This window comes from Pan paniscus, chromosome 4, assembly GCF_029289425.2.
Source record: "Pan paniscus chromosome 4, NHGRI_mPanPan1-v2.0_pri, whole genome shotgun sequence".
Classification (NCBI taxonomy): Eukaryota; Metazoa; Chordata; class Mammalia; order Primates; family Hominidae; genus Pan; species Pan paniscus.
The window spans coordinates 73245781-73273096 of NC_073253.2; the positions used below are offsets into that span (position 1 = coordinate 73245781).

Consider the following 27316-nt stretch of genomic DNA (forward strand, 5'->3'; position numbering starts at 1 on the left):
ATCCATAAAATGAATAATCTTGCAATCAGGAAATTATTTTCTACTAGGGAGCAAGGCTTGATTTACATGATACTGACACATGGCAGGACTATTTAGCATTCCTTGAGGAAGCACTTTCCAATGAATTCGACAAGCTGGCTTTTCTTTATTGATAGCTGATATTGTAAATGAATTTTTTCTCTGTCCTGTTCTGCTAGGGGAATCATATAAAAACAATCTTTTAAGTCAATAATGATTATAGGCTAATCTTGAGGAATTGCCGTGGGGGAAGGGAGCCGCTGCTGAAGTGGTCCCATAGGTTGCAAATTGGCATTAATAGCACGTAGGTCATGCAAAAGTCTTCATTTCCCAGACTTTTTGGGAATGACAAAAATGGGCTGTTAGATAATTCGACATGCCCAGCTTTCAATTACTCTTCAACTAATTCATGGGCCCTCTGTAATTTCTCTCCCTTCAGAGGCCACTGTTCTACCCAAATTGGATCTTGAGAGAGCCACATCAGGGGTAGGGGAGGAATAATAACAGTGGCCATTGTTTGAAAGGGGTCTGCAGAGTAACCCCCCATTGGGCTAATAGGTCCCATCCCCAAAGATGAACAGGGATGGCCATGATTAGAGGTTGTATAACTGCCTTTCTTCCTTCTGAATCATAGCATGTTAAGGGGGCGTGTGCTCTGCTTGGCTGTGTGTGCTCTGCTTGGCTGTGTGTGCTTCCATGATGCTGACAATTTTCTGTTTATGACTGACCCAAAGCCAAGTTTCTGGCCAGTTTTGATCACTAATGATTGAAATGTCCGCCCCTGTGCCCAGTAAGCCAGTAAAATTCTTATTTCCAATTTCTTCATGGGTCCTTGATCAGTGATTAATTGATTCCAATATACTCCTGTGGCTCCTGTGCTCCCAAAACTTCCCTTTCCCCTTTCCTTTCCATACAGACTGGGGACCCAGTATGATAAAATCAGTAACTGAGCTATCTTTGATCCAGGGGGAAGAATATGCAGACCTTTACAGTCCATCATAACCAATATCTCTCTGTGATAATCACTATCAATTACCACGGTGAGCACATTAATTCCTTTACTAGATAGGCTAGACCACCCTAGGACTAATCCCACTGTTCCTGGAGGCAGCAGGCCCCAGATCCCGGTTGCAACCCTTTTAGGGCCTTCTCCTTCTTTTAGCATTAATTTGTTGAGGCAGAGTAAGTCCAGTCCTGTGCTCCCTGTGGTGGCTGCTCCGAGAGAGAGGACTGTGGGCTTCCCATCTGATCGAGGAAAGCTGCTGGCATTGCCCCAGTTGCGAGCAGGGCCTGGGGCTTGCTCCTACTGAAGTTGCCTGACTGGTTTTTTATGGGGTTGGCGTTTTTATCAAATTTACACATGCACTGATTTGCCCAGTGTTTCCCCTTCCTACATTGGGGACATATAGAAGAGGGTTCTTTCCCTGAATTACCTTGGTCTCTACTATGGGAGCATTCCCTCTTCATATGACCTGGATCTCCGCATAGAAAACAATTTGGGTTTCTCTCCCTTTTCACTTTAGGAGGCCTTAATGCCATAGCCAATATTTTGGCTTTGTTTGTCTCAGTTCCTACCAGCTGACACGCTCATAGAAGCTCCCCAACTGTGGCTGCCTTTCCTTTGATTGCCTGCATTGCCTGCTGCACATTAGCGTTTTCAAAAGACAGTTGCAACGATAAGATATCAGCAGCTTGGGTGTGACTAGTATGTCTCTTAATTGCCTGGGTTAACCGATTGATAAACTCAACAAATGGCTCTTGAGGCCCTTGTCAAACATTTACGAAAGATCCCTGTTGAACTCCACTTTTGGGAATTCCGTCCCAAGCCCTGAGAGCACACAAAGACACTTGAGCATAGGCCTGGGGATCAAAATCTAGTTGTTGTACATTGGCATGAGGACCCCTCCCTTGGAGCATATCAGCTGTTATGTCTTGGCCGGCCACCTGATTCTGGTTGGCTTGTTCGTACAACTCATTGTATTCTGCCTTCCAGAGGAGGTATTGGCTAGGCTACAAAGTTGTTTTAGCTAGCATTGACTAGTCCCATGGGGTCATATGCAAGTGGCCTGCCAAGGCCTTAATCATTCCTTTCGTAAATGGGCTAGCGGCTCCATTTTCTTTAACGCTTTTTCTTGGCTCTTTATAAGGTTAAAAGAAACAAGTTGTGGCCAGGTGCGGTGGCTCATGCCTGTAATCCCAGCACTTTTGGAGGCTGAGGCGGGTGGATCACGAGGTCAGGAGATTGAGACCATCCTGGCTAACATGGTGAAACCCCATCTCTACTAAAAATACAAAAAATTAGCCGGGCGTGGTGGTGGGCACCTGTAGTCCCAGCTACTCGGGAGGCTGAGGCAGGAGAATGGTTTGAACCCAGGAGGCGGAGCTTGCAGTGAGCCGAGATCGCGCCACTGCACTCCAGTCTGGGCAACAGAATGAAACTCCGTCTCAAAAAACAAACAAACAAACAAACAAACAAAAAAACGAGTTTATGTACCTGATTGCTATGTCGGTCTTGCATTACCGGGCAGGCTAAAAGCTCCCCCTCTAATCTAATGCTGCTTGCTTAAGACAAGGCCCCATAGCTGGAGTGTGTTTCTTGTCTTTTTTCTTACTTATTGGAGGAGGGGGCTCAGGCAAAACCTCCATTTCCTCTTTGTTATTTTGGCCCGGTGATGGTGGGGCTGAGGGAAAAGGAGGCAGTAAGGTAGGCGACATTTCCTCCTCCTTCCCCTTTTTAGGCTTTTCTGTGTATAATGGGACCAAAGCTGTCCTTACTAGAGCCCATAGTGTTAAAGATGATGCTGGGACCTGTTGCCCCTGTGCATAATGCTGTTCAAGATTTCTCCCCACTTGTTCCCAGCATTCTACATCTAGCGTGCCTTCTTTCGGGAACCATGTGTTATGGTTTACTACAGTTTGCATTAGGTCTCTTAACTGAGCCTGTGAAACGGGCTCCACTAGCCTTAAGCAGCTGTTTCAACACTTTTATATACTGTTTCTGTTGAGCTAATAACTGTTGTCCCATGATGAAACCTCAGCCTGAACTTGGAGATCCCAAGCGGGCACCAATGACTTACTGATTACTCACTTGACCACATGGTCCTTTTCACTTTCATTTCAAGGGGTCCGTCATGCTTCCTTTGCAGTGTTGGTCACATCGGGGTCACCACCTGTGGGGGTCTGTCCTGCAGACCCTGACTTAATGACAGATGAATAACGTACACTGACACAGATATTATGCTTGTCATTCCAGCTTGAAGGTCCAGGCCACTTACAGACTCTAAGAAGAGTGCTGTCAGCCCCGGCCCTGACTCGCTGGCCCTCCCAGTATTTATTCAGTACACATTAAATGACAAAAGTCTCAAGTAAACACCATTAGAGAGTAATCAACCTGGTCGCCTTCCTCCACTCCCCTCCCCACAGAGCGTTATCCTGCCCACAAATGATCAAAGGTTAGTTTTAGAACCACATGAGTAAACAAGCTATTTAGATAAACTACTCTACATTCCTGTTAATTACCCTTGCTATAGCTCAAAGAGGATTAGGCTGCCTTCAGCCATAACTCTATAACCATAACCTTTTGGCCTTCCAAGAAGGTTTGTGTTTTATTTTATAATTTTCCCCACCATCCTGACTGAACCCCTGCAGATTTCCAGTTTTATTCCACTGTGGTCTGAGAGAGTGCTTCATATAATTTCAATTTTCTTAAATTTATTGAGGCTCGTTTTGTGGCCTATCAATCATATGGTCTATCTTGGAGAAAGTTCCATGCACTGTTGAATAGAATGTTTATTCTGTGGTTGTTGGATGGAATGTTCTGTATGTATCTCTAAGTCCATTTGTTCCAGGGTATAGTTTAAATCCATTGTTTCTTTGTTAACTGTCTTGATGACCTGTCTAGTGCTGTCAGTGGAGTATTGAAGTCCCCCACTATTATTGTGTTGCTGTCTATCTCATTTCTTAGATCTATTAGTAATTATTTTATAAATTTGGGAGCTCCAGTGTAGGTGCATATATGTTTAGGATTGTGATATTTTCCTGTTGGACAAGTCCTTTTATCATTATATAATGTCCCTCTTTGTCCTTTTAAACTGCTGTTGCTTTTTTTTTCCTATTAATTCCTGCCACATTATTTTTAATTATGTACAAAGATTTAAGACGTCACCCAGGGACCATTTCACCCACTGCTCTGTTTGGCCCCCAGTCTTTTGTCTCTCTCTTCAGCAATAGTGAGGCAGATACCCTTTCCTTGGGGAAGAGAAATCCATGGTTTGTTGCCCTTGCCAATAACAAAAATGTTGGAAAGTTGAGTAGCGAAGCTGTTGCCATTGACATCTTTCATGTGAACCACGTCAAAAGATCCAGGGTGCCTCTCTCTGTTGGTGATCACACCAGTTATTCCCAGGTTAGCACCTCCAGTCACCATACACAGGTTACCAGTGTACCAGTGTTGAACTTGATGAAAACAGTAATCTTACCAGTCTCCAAATCAGTCTGAATGGTATCATTTACCTTGATGAGGGGATCAAGGTAGCGGATGCTGTGAGCATCATGAGTCACCAGATGAGGGATTCCTTTTGTGCCCACAAAGATTTTTCTCACTTTGCCCAATTTGTACTTAGCCTCCTCGGGTGTAATACGATGTACAGCAAAGCGACCCTTGGTGTCATAGATCAGATGGAAATTATCTCCCGTCTTGTCAATGCTGATGACATCCATGAATCCAGCAGGGTAGGTTATATCAGTTCGTACCTTGCCATCAACCTTAATGAACCCCTGCATGCAAATCTTTACTTTATCTCCTGTCAGGGCATACTTAAGTCTGTTCCTTAGGAAAATGATGAGGGGGAGACACTCTCTCAACTTGTGAGGACTGGTGGATGGACAAGGAGCAAACACACTGGTCAATTTATCCAGCATCCAATGCTTTGGAGTTGCTACCTACTTCAGATGCTTCTTGGGACCACCAGCCATGGCTGCATTAGGCAAGGAAAGAGGACCTCTCTTCCGGTGTGTGTAAGAATTCTAAACTGCTGTTGCTTTAAAGTTGGTTTTGTCTGATATAAAAATAGCTACTCCTTCTCACTTTTGGTGTCCATTTGCATGAAATGTCTTTTTCCACCCCTTTACCTTAAGTTTATATGAGTCCTTATGTGTTAGGTGAGTCTCTTGAAGGCAGCAGGTGATTGGTTTGTGAATTCTTATCCATTCTGCCATTTTGTATCTTTTTTTTTTTTAAAGACGGAGTCTCGCTCTGTTGCCCAGGCTGGAGTGCAATGGCATGATCTCAGCTCACTGCAACCTCTGCCTCCTGGGTTCAAGCAATTCTCCTGTTCAGCCTCCTGAGTAGCTGGGATTACAGGCGCTTGCCACCACGCCTGGCTAATTTTTGTATTTTTAGTAGAGACGGGGTTTCATTATGTTGGTCAGGCTGGTCTCACAAACTCCTGACCTCGTGATCTGCCCGACTCGGCCTCCCAAAGTGCTGGGATTACAGGTGTGAGCCACCACACCTGGCCCATTCTGTATCTTTTAAGTGGAGCATTTAGGCCATTTACATTCACTGTTAGTATTGCGATGTGAGATACCATTCCATTCATTGTGTTATTTGTTGCTTGTATGCCTTGGTTTTTTGTTTTTGTTTTTTAAGTTGTATTTTGTTTTATAGGTCCTGTGAGATTTATGCTTTAAAGAGGTTCTGTTTTGATGGGTTTCCTGGATTTGTTTCAAGATTTACAGCTCCTTTTAGCTGTTCTTGTAATGGTGGCTTGGTAGTGGTGAATTCTCTCAGCATTTGTTTGTATGGAAAAGACTATCTTTCCTTCATATATGAAGCTCAGTTTCACTGAATACAGAATTCTTGGCTGCTAATTGTTTTGTTTGAGGAGGCTGAAAATAGGCCCCAATCCTTTCTAGCTTGCAGGATTTCTGCTGAGAAATCTGCTGTTAATCTGATAGGTTTTCCTTTATAGGTTACCTGGTGCTTTTGTCTCACAGCTCTTAAGATTCTTTCCTTCATCTTAAATTTAGATAACCTGATGGCAGTGTGCCTAGGTGATGATCTTTTTGCGATGAATTTCCCAGGTGTTCTTTGTGCTTCTTGTGTTTGAATATCTAGGTCTCTAGAAAGGCCAGGGAAATTTTCCTCGATTATTCCCCCAAATATGTTTTCCAAACTTTTAGATTTATTTTCTTCCTCAGGAATGCTGATTATTCTTAACTGTAGACTTCTTGGAGGCTTTGTTCACATTTCTTATTTTTTCTTTGTCTTTGTTGGATTGGGTTAATTTGAAGACATTGCCTTCGAGCTCTGAATTAATTTCTTCTACTTATTCGATTTTATTGTTGAGACTTTCCAGAGCATTTTGCATTTCTGTGTTTCCATTGTTTCCCTGCAGTTTTGATTATTTTTTATTTATGCTATCTATGTCACTGAATATTTCTCCCTTCACTTCTTGTATCATTTTTTTGGTTTCCTTACATTGGGCTTTGCCTTTCTCAGGTGCCTCCCTGATTGGCTCAAAAACTAAACTTCTTAATTCTTTTTCAGGTAAATCAGGGATTCCTTCTTGGTTTGTGCCCATTGCTGGTGAGCTAGTGTGATTTTCTGGGGGTGTTAATGAACCTTGTTATGTCATAGTACCAGAGTTGGTTTTCTGATTCCTTCTCATTTGGGTAGGCTCTGTCAGAGGGAAGGTCTAGGGCTGAAGGCTGTTGTTCAGATTCTTTTGTCCTGCAGGGTGTTCTCTTGATGTAGTACTCTCCCCCTTTTCCTATGGATGTGGCTTCCTGAGAGCCGAGCTGAAGTGATTGTTATCTTTCTTCTGGATCTAGCCACCCAGCAAGTCTGCCAGGCTCCAGGCCGGTACTGGGGGTTGTCTGCACAGAGTCCTGTGATGTGAACTGTCTGTGGGTCTCTCAGCCAGGGATACCAGCACAGTATTTGGGGTGTCTCCTGGGTCCTGCAGGAGTAATCCGCTTCCTTCAGAGAGTCTGTGGGTCCCCTTGGGTTTCCTGATTTAGTTCTGCAGTTGTTCTGGAGCAAAAATTAATAATCCAAGCCTCCACATGCTGCTCTGTCCATCTGATCGGAGCTGCAGTCTAGTGCTACCTCCCATCTGCCACAATTCCACAACTCCACCCTTTGTTTCTTTTTAAAGTTTTTGACTTAATGTCTATTTCATCTAAGTATAGCTACTCCTGCTTTTTTCTTTTTTTTTGGTTTCCATGTACATGGAATTTCTCTTTCCATCCCTTCACTTTCAGTCTGTGTGTCATTATAGGTGAAATAAGTTTCTTATAGGTAACATATAGTTATGTTGTAAAAGTTATTAAGAAATTATTTTAGGCAGATAGAGAGGAAAAGAGGTCCTTGGGAAGTTTTCATTTTTTATTAAGGAGATTATCCTTTCCTAGTGGTGTCTTCTTGGTTGAAAATTAGTTGACTGTTATATACTTGGGTTTACATCTGGGTTCTGTTTTGTTCCATTGGTCTTTGTGTATGTTTTTATGTCACTATCACATTGTTTTGAATTACTCTGGCTTTATAATGGATCTTGGGATCGGGTAGTGTGATGCCTCCAGCTTTGTTGTTTTGCTTAGATTTGCCTTGGCTATTTGTGGTCTTTTGTGACTCCATATGAAATTTTTGATTTTTTTCTATTTGAAAAATGTCATTGGAATTTTGACAGATTGCATTGAATGTGTAGTCATCCATTTTTGAATGGTATTTTTGCTTGATGTAAAATTTGAGGTTTTTATTTCAGTATTTGAAAAATGCTGTTACATTGTCTTCTTGCTCCCATTGTTTCTAACTGGAAAGTCAGCCATTACCTCTGTTATTTCTCTACATTTAATACATTGCATGTCACTTTTTTTTTTTTTTGATACGGAGTTTCACTCTTGTTGCCCAGGCTGGAGTGCAATGGCGCGATCTTGGCTCACTGCAACCTCCGCCTCCCAGGTACAAGTGATTCACCACGCCCTGCTCATTTTTTTGTATTTAGTAGAGACAGGAATTCACCATGTTAGGCTGGTCGCAAACTCCAGACCTCAGGTGATCCACCCGCCTCGGCCTCCCAAAGTGCTGGGATTACAGGCGTGCGCCACTGTGCCCGGCCAATGTCACTTTCTTCTGAGTATTTTGAGTATTTTCTATCTTTGATTTTCAGCAGTTTGACTATGATGTGTGTAGGTTTGAGTTCCTTTTGATGTATTCTTGTGGAAGTTCCCTAAGCTTCTTGGATTTGTAGGTTGATGTTTTTCATGAAATACAGGAAAATTTCAGGCACCATTTCTTAAAGAACTTTTTTTTCTGCCCTATTGTCTTTCCATTCTCCTTAAAACCGCATTTTCAGGCCGGACACAGTGGCTCACACCTGTAATCCCAGCGCTTTGGGAGGCTGAGGTGGGTGGATCACTTGAGGTCAGGAGTTCGAGACCAGCCTGGCCAACATGGTGAAACCCCATCTCTACTAAAAATACAAAAATTAGCCAGGTGTGATGGTACGTGCCTGTAGTCCCAGCTACTCCGGAGGCTGAACAAGGAGAATCACTTGAACTCGGGAGGTGGAGGTTGCAGTGAGCCGAGATCGCACCACTGCACTCCAGCCTGGGTGACAGAGAGAGAGAGAGACTCTGTCTCAAAACAAACAGAACCATACATTTTCCTTTAATTCTGTAAACACTTTTGTTTCTTTGTACATATTTAAAATAGCTGCTTTAAAGTCTTTGGGGCATCTCAAGGTTAGTTTTTGTTGACTTTTTTCTCTGGACTCTGGGTCATAGTTTCCTTTCTTTGCATGTCTAGTGGTTATTTATTTATTTATTTACTTATGAGACAGGATCTAGCTCTGTTTTCCAGGCTTGTCTTGAACTCTTAGCCTCAAGTGATCCTCAGGAGTAGCTGGGATTACAGGCATGAGCCATCACACCCAGCTTGTAATTTTTTACTGTATTCTTTATATAGTGGGTGAATTGTAACAGATTGTGAATTCTGTTGGCTTGTTCTGAAAAGTTGATAGTTTTTATTCATGTAGGCAGTTCAAAGATAATCATCTTGAATATGTGGTAAGTGCGTGCCAGGTTTATTCTGAGTCTAATTTAGTAGAACATAACCTCCATAATTTCCCCCTGTGCATCGTATGGGTTTAGTTTTATGCTTTGTGGGCCTTACTCTAGGGCACAATTCTTCATTCTCAGGGGGCCTTTCTGGTGTCTAAGCTGGATGTCTGGAGTATCAGGTGTTGGTGCTCCACTCTAGCTGGGCTGGGACTCCAGCATCCTTCAGCACTTCTTAGCTTCTAGTATCTCTGTTCTCTTTCAACTTAGTAGCTACTGCTTTCTGGCAAATTGCATCTAGTGTTGCACTGTACATAAGCCCTTGGCAAAGACCTCACAGGGAACTCTCTCACATGGGCTTTTGCAAGATAATGTCAAGCCTGACAAGAAAAAAATGTGTCTCTTTTAAGACCCAATTTCAGTGTATCTGCATCTACCATGCTTTGAGTTATTATGAAAAAGTGTTGGAAAAAAAAACCCCAAATTATGAGCTAGCCTCTGTACAGCTTTTTCCCTCTTGATCTTGTAGATTCCAGCCATTGTGACTGCCCAGAACTCTGATCTCTCCCTGCTCAGCTCAGTGGGAGCACTGTGGTCTGCCTGGATGCCACTCACTGTGCTAGAGTCAGGGTAATGTCCTTAGGCAGACAGCCAGGCATTCATGTGACTTACATCAGGAACTTTCCCTCTATTGGGGGTGACTGTCTTGTGCTGCATTTTGTCTAATGTCTAAAAGAAATTGCCTTACATATATTTTGTCCAATTTTACGGTTAAGGCAGGTAAGCTAGTCAGGTAGTAGTTACTCTGTTATATCAGCAGAAAGCTGACAATCCTAGGAGGTACCTAGCCTCTAGCTTGAATATCCGCTCATCTTCAAGACACGAAGATCTGCTAGCTTTGCTCAAAGTATCTGAATACAGAGGAAACATCCAGTGAGTGCTTTTTAGATGCAATGTTTATAAAGTATAAATATATATTTAGTAAATATTTGATAAACTAATGATAAGCCATTATAGCTTATACCATTTTCCATTTCTCAACAATTCAAATAATCACCGTATACTATGCTTTATGTCTTGCTTTGCTTTTCTGTAGGAAAACTTTGGACCTTATTGAGAAGAGGAAAACACTTAATTGGGCAGAAGTCCTAGTGGCACCCACCAGAGCTCTACTGCATTCAGACACTGTTCACACACTGACCATTCATGTGTGTTCAGCATCTGAACTTGGCCTTGTGACGTAGAGACCCTGATGAAAGCTAATGTTTCTGTTTTCATGAAAATATTCAATCTAGGGAACACCTTAGAGGAAAAAAGACTTTTAGGTAAGATTGGTTTGGAAATTGGGAATGACCCAGCTTGTGCCTATATATGTGGGCCTGCAATCAACTTCTGTGGTAGGAGTTGCCTACCTGAAGGGAAACTTTTTACATAGGATTTAAAAAAATGATACTAATTTAAAAACAAACATTTTAAATATGTTCAAAGCTAGTGAAAGTAAAAATAAACTAATTAATATTACCCCAGTATTAAGAATTTAGCACACCTACAACCATCTGATCTTCAACAAACCTGACAAAAACAAGCAATGGGGAGAGGACTCCCTATTTAATCAATGGTGCTGGGAGAACTGGCTAGCTGTATGCAGAAAATTGAAACTGAACCCTTTCCTTACACCTTCATACAAAAATTAGTTCCAGATGGATTAAAGACTTAAATGTAAAACCCAAAACTATAAAATCCCTAGAAGAAAATCTAGGCAATACTATCTGGGACATAGGCACAGGCAAAGATTTTATAATGAAAATACCAAAATCACTTGCAACACAAGCAAAAATTGACGACTGGGATCTAATTGAACTAAAGAGCTTCTGCACAGCAAAAGAAACTATCACCAGAGCAAATAGACAACTTACAGAATGGGAGAACATTTTTGCAATCTGTCCATCTGACAAAAGTCTAATATCCAGAGTCTACAAATAACTTAAACAAATTTACAAGAAAAAACCCCATTAAAAAGTGGGCAAAGGACATGAACAGACACTTCTCAAAAGAAGACATGCATATGGCCAACAAACCTATGAAAAGAAGCTCAACATCACTGATCATTAGAGAAATCCTAATCAAAACCACAATGAAATACCATCTCACACCAGTCAGAATGGCAATTATTAAAATGTCAAAAAAAAATAACAGATGGTGGCGAGGTTGTGGAGGAAAAGGAACACCTTTACACTGTTGCTGGGAGTGTAAATTAGTTTAATCATTGTGGAAGACAGTGTGGCAATTCCCCAAAGATCTAAAAGCAGAAATACCATTTGACCCAGCGATACCATTGCTGGGTATATATCCAAAGGAATATAAATCATTCTATTATAAAGATACATGGATGCGTATGTTCACTGCAGCACTATTCACAATAGCAAATACGTGGAATCCATCCAAATGTCCATCAATGATAGACTGGACAAATAAAATACTGTACACACATATATATATATACACACCATGAAATACTATGCAGCCATAAAAAAGAACAAGATCTTGTCATTTGCATGGATATGCATGGAGCTGGAGGCCGTTATCCTTAGCAAACTAAGGCAGGAACGGAAAACCAAACAGTGCATATTCTCACTTATAAGTGGGAGCTGAATGGTGAGAACACATGGACACATAGGGGGAACAACACGCCACTGGGGCCTGTTGAGGAGGGGAGGGAGAGAATCAGGAAGAATAGCTAATGGATGCTGGGCTTAACATCTAGGTGATGGGATGATCTGTACAGCAAACCACCACACCACACATTTACCTATGTAACAAACCTGCACATCCTGCATATGTACCCCTTAAAAGCTGAAGATAAAAAATTGTTTTTTAATGGTTTCTACCTGTAATCTCACTTTGGGAGGCTGACGCAGGAGGATCGCTTGAGCCCAGGAGTTTGAGACCAGCTTGGGCAACAAACAAAGGGAGATCCCATCTCTACAAAAAATTAAAAATTGCTGGGCACGGCGGTTTACACCTGTAATCCCAGCACTTTGGGAGGCCAAGGTGGGAGGATCGCTTGAGTCCAGGAGATCAAGATCAGTTTAGGCAATATAGTGAGACCCTGTCTCTACAAAAAAAATTTAAAAATTAGCCAGGTGTGTTGGTGTGTGCCTGTAGTCCCAGCTACTTGGGAGGCTGAGGTGGGAGGATCACTTGAGCCTGAGAGGTCAAGGTTGCAGTGAGCCATGATCATGCCACTTCACCCCAGCCTGGGTAACAGAGCGAGACCCTGTCTCCAAAAAAAAAAAAAAAAAAAGACACACACACACAAAGTTTCTTGATATAGTGTATTCATAAATATTTTTTATTCTGTCTCTTAAGACCCAAGTGAAAGGATAATAAATTTTAAAAATATATAAATCAATGCAAACAAAGAGAATTGGAAAAGAGACAATTCTAGATGAAAGATTTCAACAAATTTTCAGAAGACAGAAGACAAAAGCAGCAGCAACAGACGTAACAGGGTGGAGAAAGCCATGATATAATTTATGCAAAAGAGGATAGTGATGAAAAGTGAACTTGAGACTCAGAGCTGATAAGCACAAAAAGGGGCATACCAGCTTTTTGAACAGCGGCATGCAGCTGTTCTACATATGCACTAATAAACCATGAGACAACCATGGTTTATTAGTCCATATGTAGACTAGCTGCAACTCTTCATCTCTGCAAACTTCTGCAAAGAATTCCTAGCACCTATACCCCAAGCAAGGGTCCAACTTCTCATCTGATTCGCCTTAGAGCAGAGGTCTGCAAAGTGGCTCAATCCCTCTTCTTACAAATAAGGTTTTATTGAAATGCATCCTGTCTATTCATTTACATATTATCTATGGTAGAATTGCAAAGTTGCAACATAGACCTTATGGCCTGGAAAGCCTAAAATATTTTCTGGCCCTTTACAGAAAAAAGTTTGCTGGCCACTGCCCAGAGTAGAGCCTACCAGAGGAGCTTCACCTACACTCTCAGAGCTTCTTCAATAAATGTTTTAGTATCATCTTTCCCTAAAACTAAATAGACCATTAGGCATCCTAGATGCATGGAGAAAATCATTATGAAAGGGAAAATCCAAATTAAATAGGCAAAATAATTAATAGAGAAAATAACTCAAGAAAAAATAAGAAATGTTTTTTAAAACTAATTGGTATGCTCAATGACAAAGGGAACTCTATTCTCACATTTCTATAAGGTTATTATTTCTTTGGAAAAAAGAGAATTTATGTTTGTTTCTGATTGGTGAGTGGCAAGAGTTCAACATCGCCAGGTGTGGTGGCTCATGCCTGTAATTCCAGCACTTTGGGAGATTGAGGTGAGTGGATCACTTGAGGTCAGGAGTTTGAGACCAGCCTGGCCAACATGGTGAAACCTTGTCTCTACCAAAAATACAAAAATTAGCCAGGCGTAGTGGCATGTGCCTGTAATCCCAGCTATTCGGGAGGCTAAGGCATGAGAATCACTTGAATCTGGGAGGCGAAGGTTGCGGTGAGCAGAGATTGCACCTGGGTAACAGAGTGAGACCTTGTCTCAAAAAAACAGAAACAAAAGAAAAAAAAAGTTTGACATCAGTTGCTCCCCCCAGCCCAAATTTTCTCTTTTCCTTTTTTTTTTTTTTGAGACAGGGTCTTGCTCTGTCGCCTAGGCTAGAGTGCAGTGGTGTGATCATTGCCCACTGCAGCCTCTACCTCTTGTTCAAGTGATCCTCCTGCCTTGGCCTCCTGAGTAGCTGGGACCACAGGTAAACACCACCATGCCTGGCTAATTTTTGTTTTTGTTTTTGTTTTTTTTTGTAGTGATTGATAGGGGTTTCACTATGTTGCCTCAGCTGGTCTCTAACTCCTTGGCTCAAGCAATCCTCCCATCTCAGCCTCCCAAAGTGCTGGGATTGCAGGTGTGAGCCACCGTGCCCAGCCTGTTTCCATTTCTTAAGTGAGTGCAATACCTGTATTAAAAACCAATTGCATGTGACACTATTCTTTCCCAACACTTGAGGCTTGACAAGTGAGGGGTAAGCAATTTTTCTTTTGGTAGGCTGCCTAAGTAGATAAGTAAGTATCTGCCTTGCCAAATACTCGACCCAGCAGATGCATTGCAAGGTCTAGATTCCGGGAAGAAGGCAGCAAGCTTGATTGTGATTGCAGGTCCAGGTTACAATGTGTTCTGTATTCTGGCTCTACTGACAATAAAGCTGTTAATGTTACCTCCATCTATCTGGCTGCAGTTTATAATTTGAATCAGATCTCTAAGGAATACGGCATGTGATTTCTCAGCCTACTTAATCCTGAACACATGCTATGTTGGCTGTGACTTGAGCTCAGGCCCCCAGATGGCAAGTGAGAATTCTATTTTCTTTCTTTCTTTCTTTTTTGAGATGGAGTCTTGCTCTGTCACCAGGCTGGAGTGTAGTGGTGCAATCTCAGCCCACTGCAACCTCTGCATCCCAGGTTCAAGCAATTCCCCTGCCTTAGCCTCCTGAGTAGCTGGGACTACAGGCGTGCACCACCGCACCTGGCTAATTTTTTGTATTTTAGTAGAGACGGGGTTTCACCATGTTGGCCAGGATGGTCTCGATCTCCTAACCTCATGATCCACCCACCTTGGCCTCCCAAAGTGCTGGGATTACGGGCGTGAGCCACCACACCCAGCTGAAAATTCTACTTTCTAATCTAACAAATAGATGATATGAGAAGGCGGTATATTTATTCATAAAATAAAAGTTGCTATATGAAGGGAGCAATCAGAGAACAAGAAAAAACCTTCAAAATTTAAAATATAGTTGTAATGAATTATTTAATATTAGAGTTAAAAGATATAATGTTGGAAAACTCTCAAAGAAGACAAAGCCAAAAAGGAAAGAAAGGGGGGGGGGGGGGAAGAGCAAAAAACATAGCTGAGAAAATTAGTCTAAAAGGAACAGTATCTACAGATTTAAGAGGACAAATAAACTAAAGGGGAGAAAATTAGTAAAGAAAATTCTCCAGAGCTAAGGACACAGATTAAATAAGCCTACAACACACCCTGCAAAATGAATTTTATTAATTTTTATTAAAACAATAGAGATGGGATCTTGCTTTGTTGTCCAGGCTGGTTTTGAACTCTTGGCCTCAAGCAATCCTCCCACCTCAGCCTCACAAAGGGCTAGGATAACAAGTGTGAGCCATGGTGCCCAGCTGCAAAATGAGTTTTTTAAAAAAGATTCACATTAAGGGACATCGCTATGAAATTTTAGAATACCAGAAATACAAAAAATATCCTAAAGTCTTCTAGAGGGGAAACACAGATCGTATACAAAAGAACAAAAATCATAATTGTATCAGTCCACTTAACAGCAACAGCACAGGCTAGGAGACTATGAGAAGCTTTCAAAGGGAAACTTTTCAACTTAGAATTCTAGACCCGGCTATCAATCATGAGACTAAAGACGTTTTCAGACATCCAATAATTCGAAAACTTTGTCCCCATGCACCTATTCTTAGGAAGTTATGGCAGGATATGCTCAAGCAAACCGAGAATTTTAAGCTAAAAGGAGAAAAGTATGGATGCCAGAGATGGACTCTGGATCCAGCCAGAAATGGGGAAGGAAAAGTCTGGAACAACTTTGCAGCAGCCCTGGAAAACGAATCCACTTTGATACAAAACTAATGGGGAGGAGGGGCTGGGATAGAGGAAGAGGGTGGGGGAAGACTCCAAAGAGCGAATGATATAAAAGAACATTCCAAAGGAATTAAAGTACACAAGAAAACATCATATACAGGAACATGTATTTATAGTACACTAAGTATTGGCTCTGATTAAACAATATTTACATAGTTTTATATTATATAAATGCTCATTAAATATATCCATATTGGGAGGAGAGGGGAAGGACATGAAAGCCAAGTCCTTACCTATCATAAAAAAGTCAACAGACATAATATAATTCAATATGTAAGGTCTAGTGTTAACAAATTGTAACAGTATATTCTTTAGAAATATAAATGACCCAAAGAAAGAGCTAAGAATTTAAAGTGGTTGCCTCTACAAAGGACTAGATGGAGAGAGGTGGGATAAGGTATTCTTTCTTTAATTAGCAAAATCAAACTATTAAGTAACAAACTTTATTGAGTTAAAACCTTCATTAATTGTCTTGAAATTACTTTGAATTGTATAAATGGTAAAATGTTAAAGATTCAGTTGACTTTTTACAGTTATGCAGGAATCCACCTAGACTACTTTTCTCCTTTCTGGATAATGTAATATATTTAGATTCTTCACTTAAAATCATGGTTGTTCCCTCATGGGCCATTCTCCAGAAGAACGAGGAGTAAGTCATGTTTTCTCCTATGTGGATGCAACCCAGGAAGGCTGGCTTCACTCATCTGATTTTACTAAGGAAGTTCATACTTGTTATCTCCTTATTACAATTTAAATTATAATAACCAAAGATACGTGACTGACTTAACTTTCCAAACAAATGAGGCCACTACCCTCCCTCCACTACTACCACCCCCCAGCCCAAGTTATCGTCATCTCTCACATGGAACACTATGACCCTGCTCCAATCATTCTATAGGTCATAGTCAGTGATCTTTTAGAAACACAAATTGAATTCTACAAATACAAATCCCTATTCCAGCCCCAGGTATCTTAATCTCTTTAATGGTGCTCTGTTGTTCATAGGACATCCTTAACACGGCCTACAGAAGCATGAATCAGCCCCTATTTCATTGCCTTCATCATTCTCTCATTTGTTCTCCGCCATTCGTAGGAACTGTGAAGCTTCTGAGGGCCACATGCTACTTTATCCAGGGCCTTTGTAAGTGCTTGGTCATCTGTTTGGGACACTCTCCTTGCTTCCCCCTCCCTTCAACTTTTTCCCCTTCATACTTTAAAGCTCAACCACCATGTCCCTAAGGAATAAAATGTGGGAGCAATTTTTTTTTTTTTTTTTTTTTTGAGACAGGCTGGAGTGCAGTGGCACATCACAGCTCGCTGCAGACTCAACCTCTCTGGCTCCAGTGATCTTCCTACCTCAGCTTCTTGAGTAGATGGGACCACAGGTGCATATCACCATGCCCAGCTAATTTTTGTATTTTTTTGTAGAGAAAGAGATTTGCTATGTTGCTCAGGCTGGTCTTGAACTCCTGAGCTCAAGTGATCTGCCCGCCGTAGCCTCCCAAAGTGTTGGGATTATAGGCATGAGCCACTGCACCCAGCCTGCAATTTAAAACAAAAATCATTTCCTATTTCTCAATAGTTCAGACATTATTTGGTATCTGTTATGTCCGTTGCATGTCCTGCTTTATCTGAGAATGTTTCACTTGGAGAAGGAAGCCTTTCTGATCTCCCTCAACCAACCAGACTATGTCAGTGCTACATACTCTCCTGGCTTCTATTACTTTTCCTTTCAAGCACACATCTCAGTTGTTATTAAATTGTGTACTTTGTGGTCATTTCCTGTCTCCACTACTGGAATGCAAACTTACTGCCAATGGGTGCAGCACAGCTCATAGTAGGCACTCAGCAAATACTTGTCAAATGATGGAATCTGCAAAAACTAAAGATAATAAACCAGTGTCAATACCAAAGAAAGAATAAGCCATTGTTTTAGCTCAGGAAAGGAGTATAGAATGTACCATGTGATTCCTTGATCTCCACAATGCAACTCTTCACTTTACTAATTAATTCCCAAGGCCACACTCTATACCTTGCACCCAGAACTGCTCTCAGGAATCTCTTACATCCCTTTCTCTGACCATATCATCCAATTATTCCACATCTGCTGCTCACACTCATACTTGCTCTCCCACTTCATGGAGACTTCTGAGCTTGGATTCTTCCATTTTCTCTGAATCTAGCTCTTCAACTAGAGCTATCCCTGCATCCTGGCTTGATGCCATACTCAATTCTTTGTTGGGAGCTGAGTACTACTGGAGAAAAACAATACAATCATGCAGTTTGGCATCACCACAATTTCTCTACATTGTAGCCAATTACTGATCTTTCTGAACTACAGCCCTTAGTATTATCTTACCCCATTTAAAGCTCTTCCAAATTCCTAAACGTGACATTTTAAATGCTTTATTATTTGCTTCCCTCCCCAGCTTCCCTTCTCAGAATTTCAGTACTCTATATAGTTATAGCTTAGCCGTTGGTAGCCTCCAAGATCCTCCCCTTGCTCTGTGCTGCTCCTACTCTACAGCTTAAATGCTGTTGACTCCAATAGGGTCCCCACCCTGGCTACCCAAGTGTCATGCTTGTGTATATTCCCACCTCTGAACATCACCATCACCTGAATGTCCCACAGGCACTATCAACATATTTAAAATTGAACCTGGTGACTTAAGCCAAAGAAATCTGATAGCTATCCTTGTCCTGATGTTTTTATTTCCTAAATACATTTGCAGATCACTCCAATCTTCATCCCTACTGCCATCATCCTCCTAGTTCAGTCTCTATTTCTGAGACTATTGCATTAGTGTCCTCTTCTTGACATCCTTGTCTTTCCCCTATGTAGCAGAGTGAGCGTTCATCAATCCCTTGAGCCCTTCAACTGCCTATACATTAAAATGATCAAATTATATTACTACATTACTAAAGTTATCAAAATTTCATACTTCTCTCTCCTTTCTATAGCTTCATCTTTTGACATTGTACTACACGCACGCCAGCTCCTCTACTCACTATGCTGCTCCCACTTTCAGAATTCCATCCCCCATCTCCCCACTTAACCCAGCATTCTGATTCACTCTCTCTAATGTGTCTACACAAAACCTAAGTATAGATTTCTTTAAATAAGCTTCCACAAAATAAGCTAAGTGATTTTGTTTACATTTCATTTCACACTTGTTTCAGAAACCCATGGCTTTGTCTATGGCTATGACTATGTCTTCTGACTTCAAAGTTAATACTCTTTTTCACTAACCTAAGTTTTAGTCTTCTACATCAAGCCAGGTGATGTAGAAATAATTAAAACACAATAAAATATCACATTTTCCCTTTTCTACCCAATAGGATGGTAGGCATCACAAAATCTGAGAACACAAAACGTGGATCTTTTGAAAAGGTATAGAAAAAAAATCAGTAAAATTTAGTCATTAAGTAGCCTACATTCAGATCTTAACAGGAGACTGAATAAGAACTTCCCAAGATTAAATCTTCCTTATGGGAGATAAGAACCCAGTTTTGCTTTTGACTCTAGCAATAAGTAGGTATGCAGCTTGGTGATATCAATTCACCTCTTTGAGCCTTAATTTCACCTTCTTAAACCGGTAGTCAGTCCATAGATTCCCAAGATAGGCCAAAGACGGAAATGGGATGGGGCTGTCCATGAACCCCTTGAAATTTTATGCACAATTCTGAATATGAACTTATTCTATTTTCTAAGGAGAGAGATTTCTCGGCTTTCATTATATTCTCAAAGGGGTTAGTAAATTCCAAAGTGATTAAAAACTTCAGATTATTTGTCATCTCTCATATGACTGTATAAATATTTTTAAAACTATGGAATTGGAGATCCATTATTGGTTTAAATTTTATAACAAACTTAGACCATAATAACCTTTTTCTGTTCTTTGCTCCAGGATCTAAATCTAGTAAGGTTAAGGCTAAATTACAATTCTAGGCATGTTATAATCAAGAAAAGCTTACTCTGCTATTTCTTAGCAGAAGAAAGGTCAATGTAAAGGGTTTGATAAAGCAACACTAACTTTTCATTTCAAGTTCTATGTGATTGAGATTTAAACGACTGAAAAAAGTCACAAAAGGGCAAAATTCCATTCAACAAAAACTGTAACACCCTGAAAGCTGTATCATTAAAAAAATCATAGCCTGCAGTCAACTTATTTCAAGCAGTATGTATTACAAAATTACTGACCAACAAAAGGAACTCTGATTATAGGGCATCCTCTGGCATCTAGTTCAACTTCCATTTCCTTACTTTAAATCTCTATCTCCAACTGCCTGCTTGGTTATTTGCCTGAAAAGTGGACCTATCTCCGTACTTCATTATCTCTGTAGTGGTACTCTGTTCTAGTTATACAGGCTCAAGCTACTTATGAATTTGAAAGAGATCCAATATCTCTCAAGCCTACAATAACTTCAGGTAAGAAAACTGATTAAAAATCAGAAAACAACTAGACTCTCCATTTAGAATCAACTACTTATTTATTTTTTTTTTTTTGAGACGGAGTTTCGCTGTGTCGCCAGGCTGGAATGCAATGGCGAAATCTCGGCTCACTGCAACCTCCGCCTCCTGGGTTCAAGTGATTCTCCTGCCTCAGCCTCCCAAGTAGCTGGGACTACAGGTGCGTGCCACCACGCCCAGCTAATTTTTGTATTTTTAGTAGAGAGAGGGTTTCACCATGTTGGCCAGGCTGGTCTTGAACTCCTGATCTCTTGATCCGCCCGCCTTGGCCTCCCAAAATGCTGGGATTACAGGCATGAGCCACCGCGCCCAGCCCCTAGAATCTACTTAAGAACCCAAGGAAAAATACTTGTGTTTTCAATATAAGAAATTTGCAAGGAATAAAAAGACATGAGAAAGCCTACAGAAAGGACCTAAAAAATGACATTTATGAGAAAATAAAAAATTTAAACACTTACTGGATATTTGATATCAAGGAAGAATATTTAAAGATAACCTATTTATGGGGCTGGGCACGGTGGCTCACGCCTGTAATCCCAGCACTTTGGGAGGCTGACGTGGGTAGATCGTGAGGTCAGGAGATTGAGACCATCCTGGCTAACATGGTGAAACCCCGTCTCTACCAAAAATACAAAAAATTAGCCGGGTATGGTGGCGGGCGCCTGTAGTCCCAGCTACTGGTGAGGCTGAGGCAGAATGGCGTGAACATGGGAGGCGGAGCTTGCAGTGAGCTGAGATGGGGCCACTGCACTCCAGCCTGGACGACAGAGCAAGACTCCGTCTCAAAAAAAAAAAAAAAAAGATAACCTATTTATGGATAAAATAAAATGATGCCTGAGACTTGTTTCAAAAAGAGTGGAAAGGGGTGCATGGAGTACAGCTCAAATAAATTTGGTCAGAAATTCAGAATGACTGAAACAGAGGAATGGGTAAATGGAGATTCTCTTAAAGTAAAAATAATTTACAAAATTCTTATAAGAAAAATAATTGTGTACACCGTACCACTCTCAGCAGTGAAGCCATATACAATTGGGGTCTTAAAAACGAAGGGTGGCTTGGTACTCACATCATCATGCAAAACACACAGGAACTTTATGACCACTTAGTCAACAGAGTACCAAACTGAATTTGTTTGGTCAGTGACTTTCTATTACACTAAATTTGCATGTAATTGTTTCTCGGCTAGCACCAATAGGACAGACTGTATTTCAGAAAAAAATTCAAGTGAAAAATTAGTAAAATCAATTTGTAACAAATGCTGCCTATGACAAACATTAGCTATAGGACTAAACAAACTTTGGTTTTAAAATGAGCAAGGCAAACAGCAAAAGGTTCAAACACGTAGGATTTTTATGGGGCAAAAATTACTATCAAGTGTTTCAAATTACATTATTTCAAGTGGGTAATCTGATGAGTTTTATATTTGCAAAAGTAATCTTATTCCAATTATCCATATCCACAGTTCTGAAGATGCAGACCACCTGGACACAGGTAGTGACAAGGATGAATTTTTCTGTGCAACTAAAAGTGGTGTGTAGGGGAGGGAGAACCACATACTTCCCTGGTTAATTTATTTCTAAATAAAAATACGGTAAATTTGCTTGCTGATCATGAAATCTGTATTGAACAAACATCAGCTTGACTTACCTGTTTTCATGAGACAGACTATGGTCATAAAAATCACCTGTGTGCTTCAGTTACCTGAATAATTCAAATACTCAACCTATCAACAGAGTAAGCTACATATTTCTCTCAAAAAAACTCAGCATTTCTTCCATTAGAGATTACTACATCTAGAAAATTCTAGAGATCACTGAATTTTCTGCCATGTGTATTTTGGTATGAACATATTTTTAAAACCAGCCATTCTTTCTTAATAAACAATTTCAATAAGGCTAAAATTTCATATTAACGTACTTAAAAAGTGAAGAGATACTTGAAAATTTTTATATCAAATATAACCTATCTTTTCAAGTCAATATAACAAGATTAATCTATGGTAATTAATCAACACACTATAGAGTAAGACTGAACTTTCTAAATAATAGAACTTTGTAAATCCCCAATATACTTAAAGTTTGATTTTGTATATTTGACTGCCAAAGCTTTAATAGTGTTAAGACCTAACAATTCATCTTGAAGAATCTTCAACTTTCTGAAAATTTTGGTTTGTATATTTAAGAGTTAAGGCTTATATTAACATTTGGCTTCTATTAATAGATAAAATAGGAGCTTAGAATATATAAAAAATTTCAAAACTGATTCCTAAAATTCCTAAATTTCTTTTTCTTTTTTGAGATGGAGTTTCGCTCTTGTTGCCCAGGCTGGAGTGCTATGGCGTGATCTCGGCTCACCGCAACCTCCGCCTCCTGGGTTCAAACGATTCTCCTGCCTCAGCCTCTTGAGTAGCTGGGATTACAGGTATGCACCACCACGCCCGGCTAATTTTGTATTTTTAGTAGAGACGGGGTTTCCCCATGTTGGTCAGGCTGGTCTTGAACTCCTGACTTCAGGTGATCTGCCTGCCTCGGCCTCCCAAAGTGCTGGGATTTCAGGTGTGAGCCACCGTGCCCTGCCTAAAATTCCTAAATTTCTAATGAATGGCAAGCACAGAATTCCATCTATGGCCAACTGAGGCAACAGAAGACTTACTACTGTGTACCTACTTCCTAAAAATTACTCTAAACAGGATTCCCAAGTATGTATACTACAAGGATCCTTTAGGAACTGGTTTACTTCAATAAGGATCATCTCTCTTAATGTCTGATGTTCAATTAGCTTAGAGTAGTGAGACACAATTACTTCAATTCCAGATTTAAATCCCTATCATGACATTAGTAAATTACCAAATCCTTCTAAGCCTGCTATCCTCATCTACAAAATGAGGATAAAATATATAACGAGAGTTTTTGTGAGAATTAAATGACAGCATGCATCACTGTCACGTAAATAGCATTCAAAACTGGCTTTTTACTCACATTTACATTCTTAGTACTCTCTCTGGGCTGGATTTTATTCTTATATTTTCTCTAACCAGTACCCTTTTTGATATATTATTCTCAGAAGTGACCTCAAATCCTTTGTTGATATACATAAACTCCAAGAAGAACCAACCAACCAACCAACCCAATCTAGTTTTGTTCCAGAGTTCACAGTATAAGGAAAAGAGAAACATGTAAGTAAGGGGAACAAAACGAAGAGTGAGAAAACATTTCCGTGAAGAAAGCATTTGAAAGAATTCCACATAGGAAATAGATCCTGAAAAGTTATTTTCATAGTGGTTTAATAGGTGTCACAAAAAGGTATTTTGTGGCAATGTCATTCTTCCTCAAAAATTGAATACCTTCATTTATTTGCCAATTTCATAAAACAGCATTCTGGAGGTCAATTTTTTCAAAGTGATTTAAAAATAAGTAAAACATTTTAAAAAAGAATTAAACTTGAAACAGACCTCATCCACTGTAAATTTTAGGCATTACTATTCCTGAGTGTCAACTATACATATTAAATGATTAAACACCTCCCTCCTGATTTAGTCAAGATATCTGCAGTAAGTAATGTGTAAATGACAACTGTTCCCAAGACTTATGATAAAAGCTTTTAGCATAGAATTATTAGAAAATGAATAAACATCTCAACAAGTAAAATTACTCTTTTCAGCATTAAAAAATAATTTGTGAAAAATGTAGTGAGTGTAATTATGAAGTGTCATATTCATCTCAACTCTAGTTCTAAAATAACCGGACATCATTTTAACCAAGAGAAATGCTGGTTTTCCAAATAACAGGTTACCTTTACCCGAGGTTTAAAGAATAAATATCAGCATCATGACATCACTAGAAAGAAATTGAAGCATACAAGGAATAAACTATAGTTTCTTTTTATATCAAAATGTACTCTTGAAAATGTGTTTGGCACAGTGCTAAATCATATATAGTTAATACTAAATATTGCAGGATACAATAAAACCCTGGAGTTAATTGTTTACACCCTCTTATGGGAATGAAAATAATAGATACCAATTATTCAGAAGTCAGCCTATACAAACTGTATAAACAATATTTTATGTTTTGCTTTGAAAACCAGTGATATAATAAATTTTACATAAAAGACTGTAAAATAATATAAATGGATTTAAACAGATTTTTACAATAAGAAATTCAAATGGAAACAGACAAGTAACAAAGAGAAGTAAAAAAATTTATTGCAGTATTCGCTCCACCAGATTACCTGGGGACCCCTTTTCTTGTATTGTTTTCAGGGTGACCTAATACATCAAAATCTACATTTACAAAAACTCCTTCTGCAGATAGGTCATAGATACTGCATGCTTTTTTTTTTTTCAACAGAATAAATTATATATCCAGGAGATTCTGCCATTTTACAGCCTGGAAAAAACAATGCTTCCCTGGAAACTGGGCTAAGCTAAAGAAAGCCATCCGCTGCTAGGTTAAACTCCAAGAACACTTTATTAAGAACATTAACAGACTAATTTCCAACATTCACTTGTTTATTTTTTTTAAACAGAAAGTTTTTTTTCCAAGATATAAACAATTTTTGTTAAACTATAATACAGTGGGAGTAAAAATGAACTGAGAATCTGTTTCTGCTGCACAACAGCGAAGGGAGCTCCCACAAAAATGTTTGCCCAACATTTCCTTCTTTTGTTCCTGCATCCCAGGTTCCACTTACTCTTCATAAAACTGATTTTTTTTTGCCAGAATGTTGGTATTTCAAGTTTTTCTGCCTTTTAAAAAAATTCCTGTAAATTTGGCTGCATGTACAAATTCATTAGCTGGAAGTCCCATCCTTGGCGGCATACAGGGATCGTAAAGTCTGAACAACTTTATTAGTCAGCTTATTAGCACTCGTTAGAGCAATTTTTTTGTAAATAATGTCTGACTCTTTAATAGTGTCTACCCAAGGCACCAGTTTGCGGCCATCACGGCGCTTAGCCTCAGTCCAGGAGCCACTGTAGGAGCCTGCCATCCACTGAACACTGAAGCCACTGCTGGTTTTCTGCACTACTCTTGCAATTTGTGGTCGATCTTTGTACTTTGGACAGCAAATAGCGATGACATCCATGACGTCAACACTTTCATTCATCTGTGCTGCCAACTCCGTAGAGTCTGAATTTCGTTTTGACCTTCTCAATGACTAAAACATTGGGAGGGGGGAAAAAAGACCAAGTGTTACACAAAAGAATTTTAGTGAAATTATTGTTTTTATTGCTTTTAATCCCTTGACGCCGGGAGTTGGGATTTCCCGGCACACTTCCATTGCCGGCAATGAGACGCACCGTGACCGCCAGCGCCAAGGGGTTAACATATACTTGTAAAACCATATAACTCTTAATTTGTACCCGTGTCTTTACTCTTGTTGATATATAAAATTATATATACATATGAACCATATAGCTACATAAAACTTAGCAACAATAAAAATAACACACATTAATACAATTCAAAGAAAAATTAACCCTTTATGCTGGATAAATCTCATTTCTGTTTTTTTATTGTCTTTTATGTTAAACTTTCTACAAAAGGATGTATAAATGGGTAAGTAGAGAATCTCTATCTACAAAATGTTTTCTCTTTTAAGTATTACATTACTTGGTGTACATTTAATAGACTGACATATATAAGCACATAAAAATCATTTTACGTAATACGCTGCGAAATACGTTGACTCCTCCTCCGCCTCACCCCTGAAGTGCCTCCTCCTCTATCCTCCCCATCACTTTCATCATCTTCTGTCTCTGCTGCTGTATTATTTTTAGGGCTGCCTCCTCCAAGCAGTGAGGTAATTGCTTTGTTCCGAGCATTTGTGCTAGCTGAAACCTCCCCTTCTTCTTCTTCTTCATCAGGGTCCAGATGTTCCATGAGAAGTTTGAACTACAAAAAACAGATATTATTTCAGAATTTTAAGTAAATATTTCAAGCAAGATTGTCAAATTCCTAACTGTTTTCTATGGCAGTAGTTTGGTGTGGGTGAAACAGACGTTAGCCATCATCTAAATTAGGGGCTAGTAAACATTTTCTGTAAACAGCCAGGTGGTAAATATTTTTCATTTTGAAGGTCAAATAGTCTGTCACAACTACCCAACTCTGCCACTGTAGTATGAAAGCAGCTACAGAAAAATAAATGAGTGGGCATGAATGTTTTCAATAAAACTTTGTTTGCAAAAACAGGCAATGGGTTAGATACAAAAACAGCCAGAGTTTTCAGACCCTTGGTCCAAGTCATCAAGCAACCAGGTGATAATTACTGATAGACATTTTCTAGTTATCTCCCCTCTTTGCTCTCTGCTAAGAGGATACAAGAGAAAGCAAAGAATGTTGAAAAATTTTAAATAAGAACTAAAATATTTTTAAATTTTAGAGTAAGGTTTGCAGTCAATGAATAATATGAAAAGCCACTGTGTAGATTGTATTCTTAGTTCAAAAAACCTTATTTTATGTTCAGCTACTTGCTTTAAAGTAGATTTTTAAAAATTTTTTTAAGAAAAATAGAAATGGGGTTTTGCAATGTTGGCCAAACTGGTGTCAAACCTCTGGCCTCGAGTGATCTGCCCACCTCAGCCTCCCAAAGTGCTTGGGAGCCACTACACCTGAAATTAAGTAGATTAAAATATAAAACTTTATTTTTATTTTTTAGGATAGTCCTCTAATTTCAAAAACATTTTAAAAAACTTTTATATTGTGGTAAAATAGAAATATCATAAAATTTGCCAGCTTAACCCTTTTTTTTTTTCTTTTTAAATTGAGACAGGGTCTCACTCTGTCACTCAGGCTGAAGTGCAGTGGCACGATCATGGCTCACTGTAGCCTCCACCTCCCAGGCTTAGGTGGTCCTCCCACCTCAGCCTCCCCAGCAGTTGGGACTACAGGTGCACACCGCCATGTCTGGCTAATGTTTGTATTTTTTGTAGAGACAGGGTCTCACCCTGTTGCTCAGGCTGGCCTGGACTTCCTGGACTCAAGCAAACCTCCTACATAGGCCTCCCAAAGTGCTAAGATTACAGGTATAAGCCAGCATGTCCAGCCTACCAGTTTAACCATTTTAAATGTATAA

General features: G+C 39.8%; 1 protein-coding gene and 1 pseudogene across 3 annotated transcripts in view; both read right to left on the minus strand.

The window, feature by feature from the left end:
• Window positions 1–4195: 4195 nt before the first annotated feature.
• On the minus strand, window positions 4196–20698 carry LOC129397787 (small ribosomal subunit protein eS4, X isoform-like; annotated as a pseudogene).
• Window positions 20699–24421: 3723 nt separating this feature from the next.
• The window catches only part of NIPBL (NIPBL cohesin loading factor), a 187341-nt gene continuing 184446 nt past the window's right edge, over window positions 24422–27316 (minus strand). For 2 of the 3 annotated variants that reach the window (XM_003806649.5, XM_063604507.1), the window contains 2 exons: window positions 25948–26136; window positions 24422–25399 (listed from right to left, as the gene is read on the minus strand). In XM_003806649.5, coding sequence (XP_003806697.1) covers window positions 25034–25399; window positions 25948–26136 — 555 coding nt within the window. In that variant the 3' untranslated portion in view covers window positions 24422–25033. Of the gene's footprint in view, window positions 25400–25906; window positions 26137–27316 lie in introns of all 3 variants that reach the window. The other variant, XM_008956019.4, reaches the window with a different exon arrangement.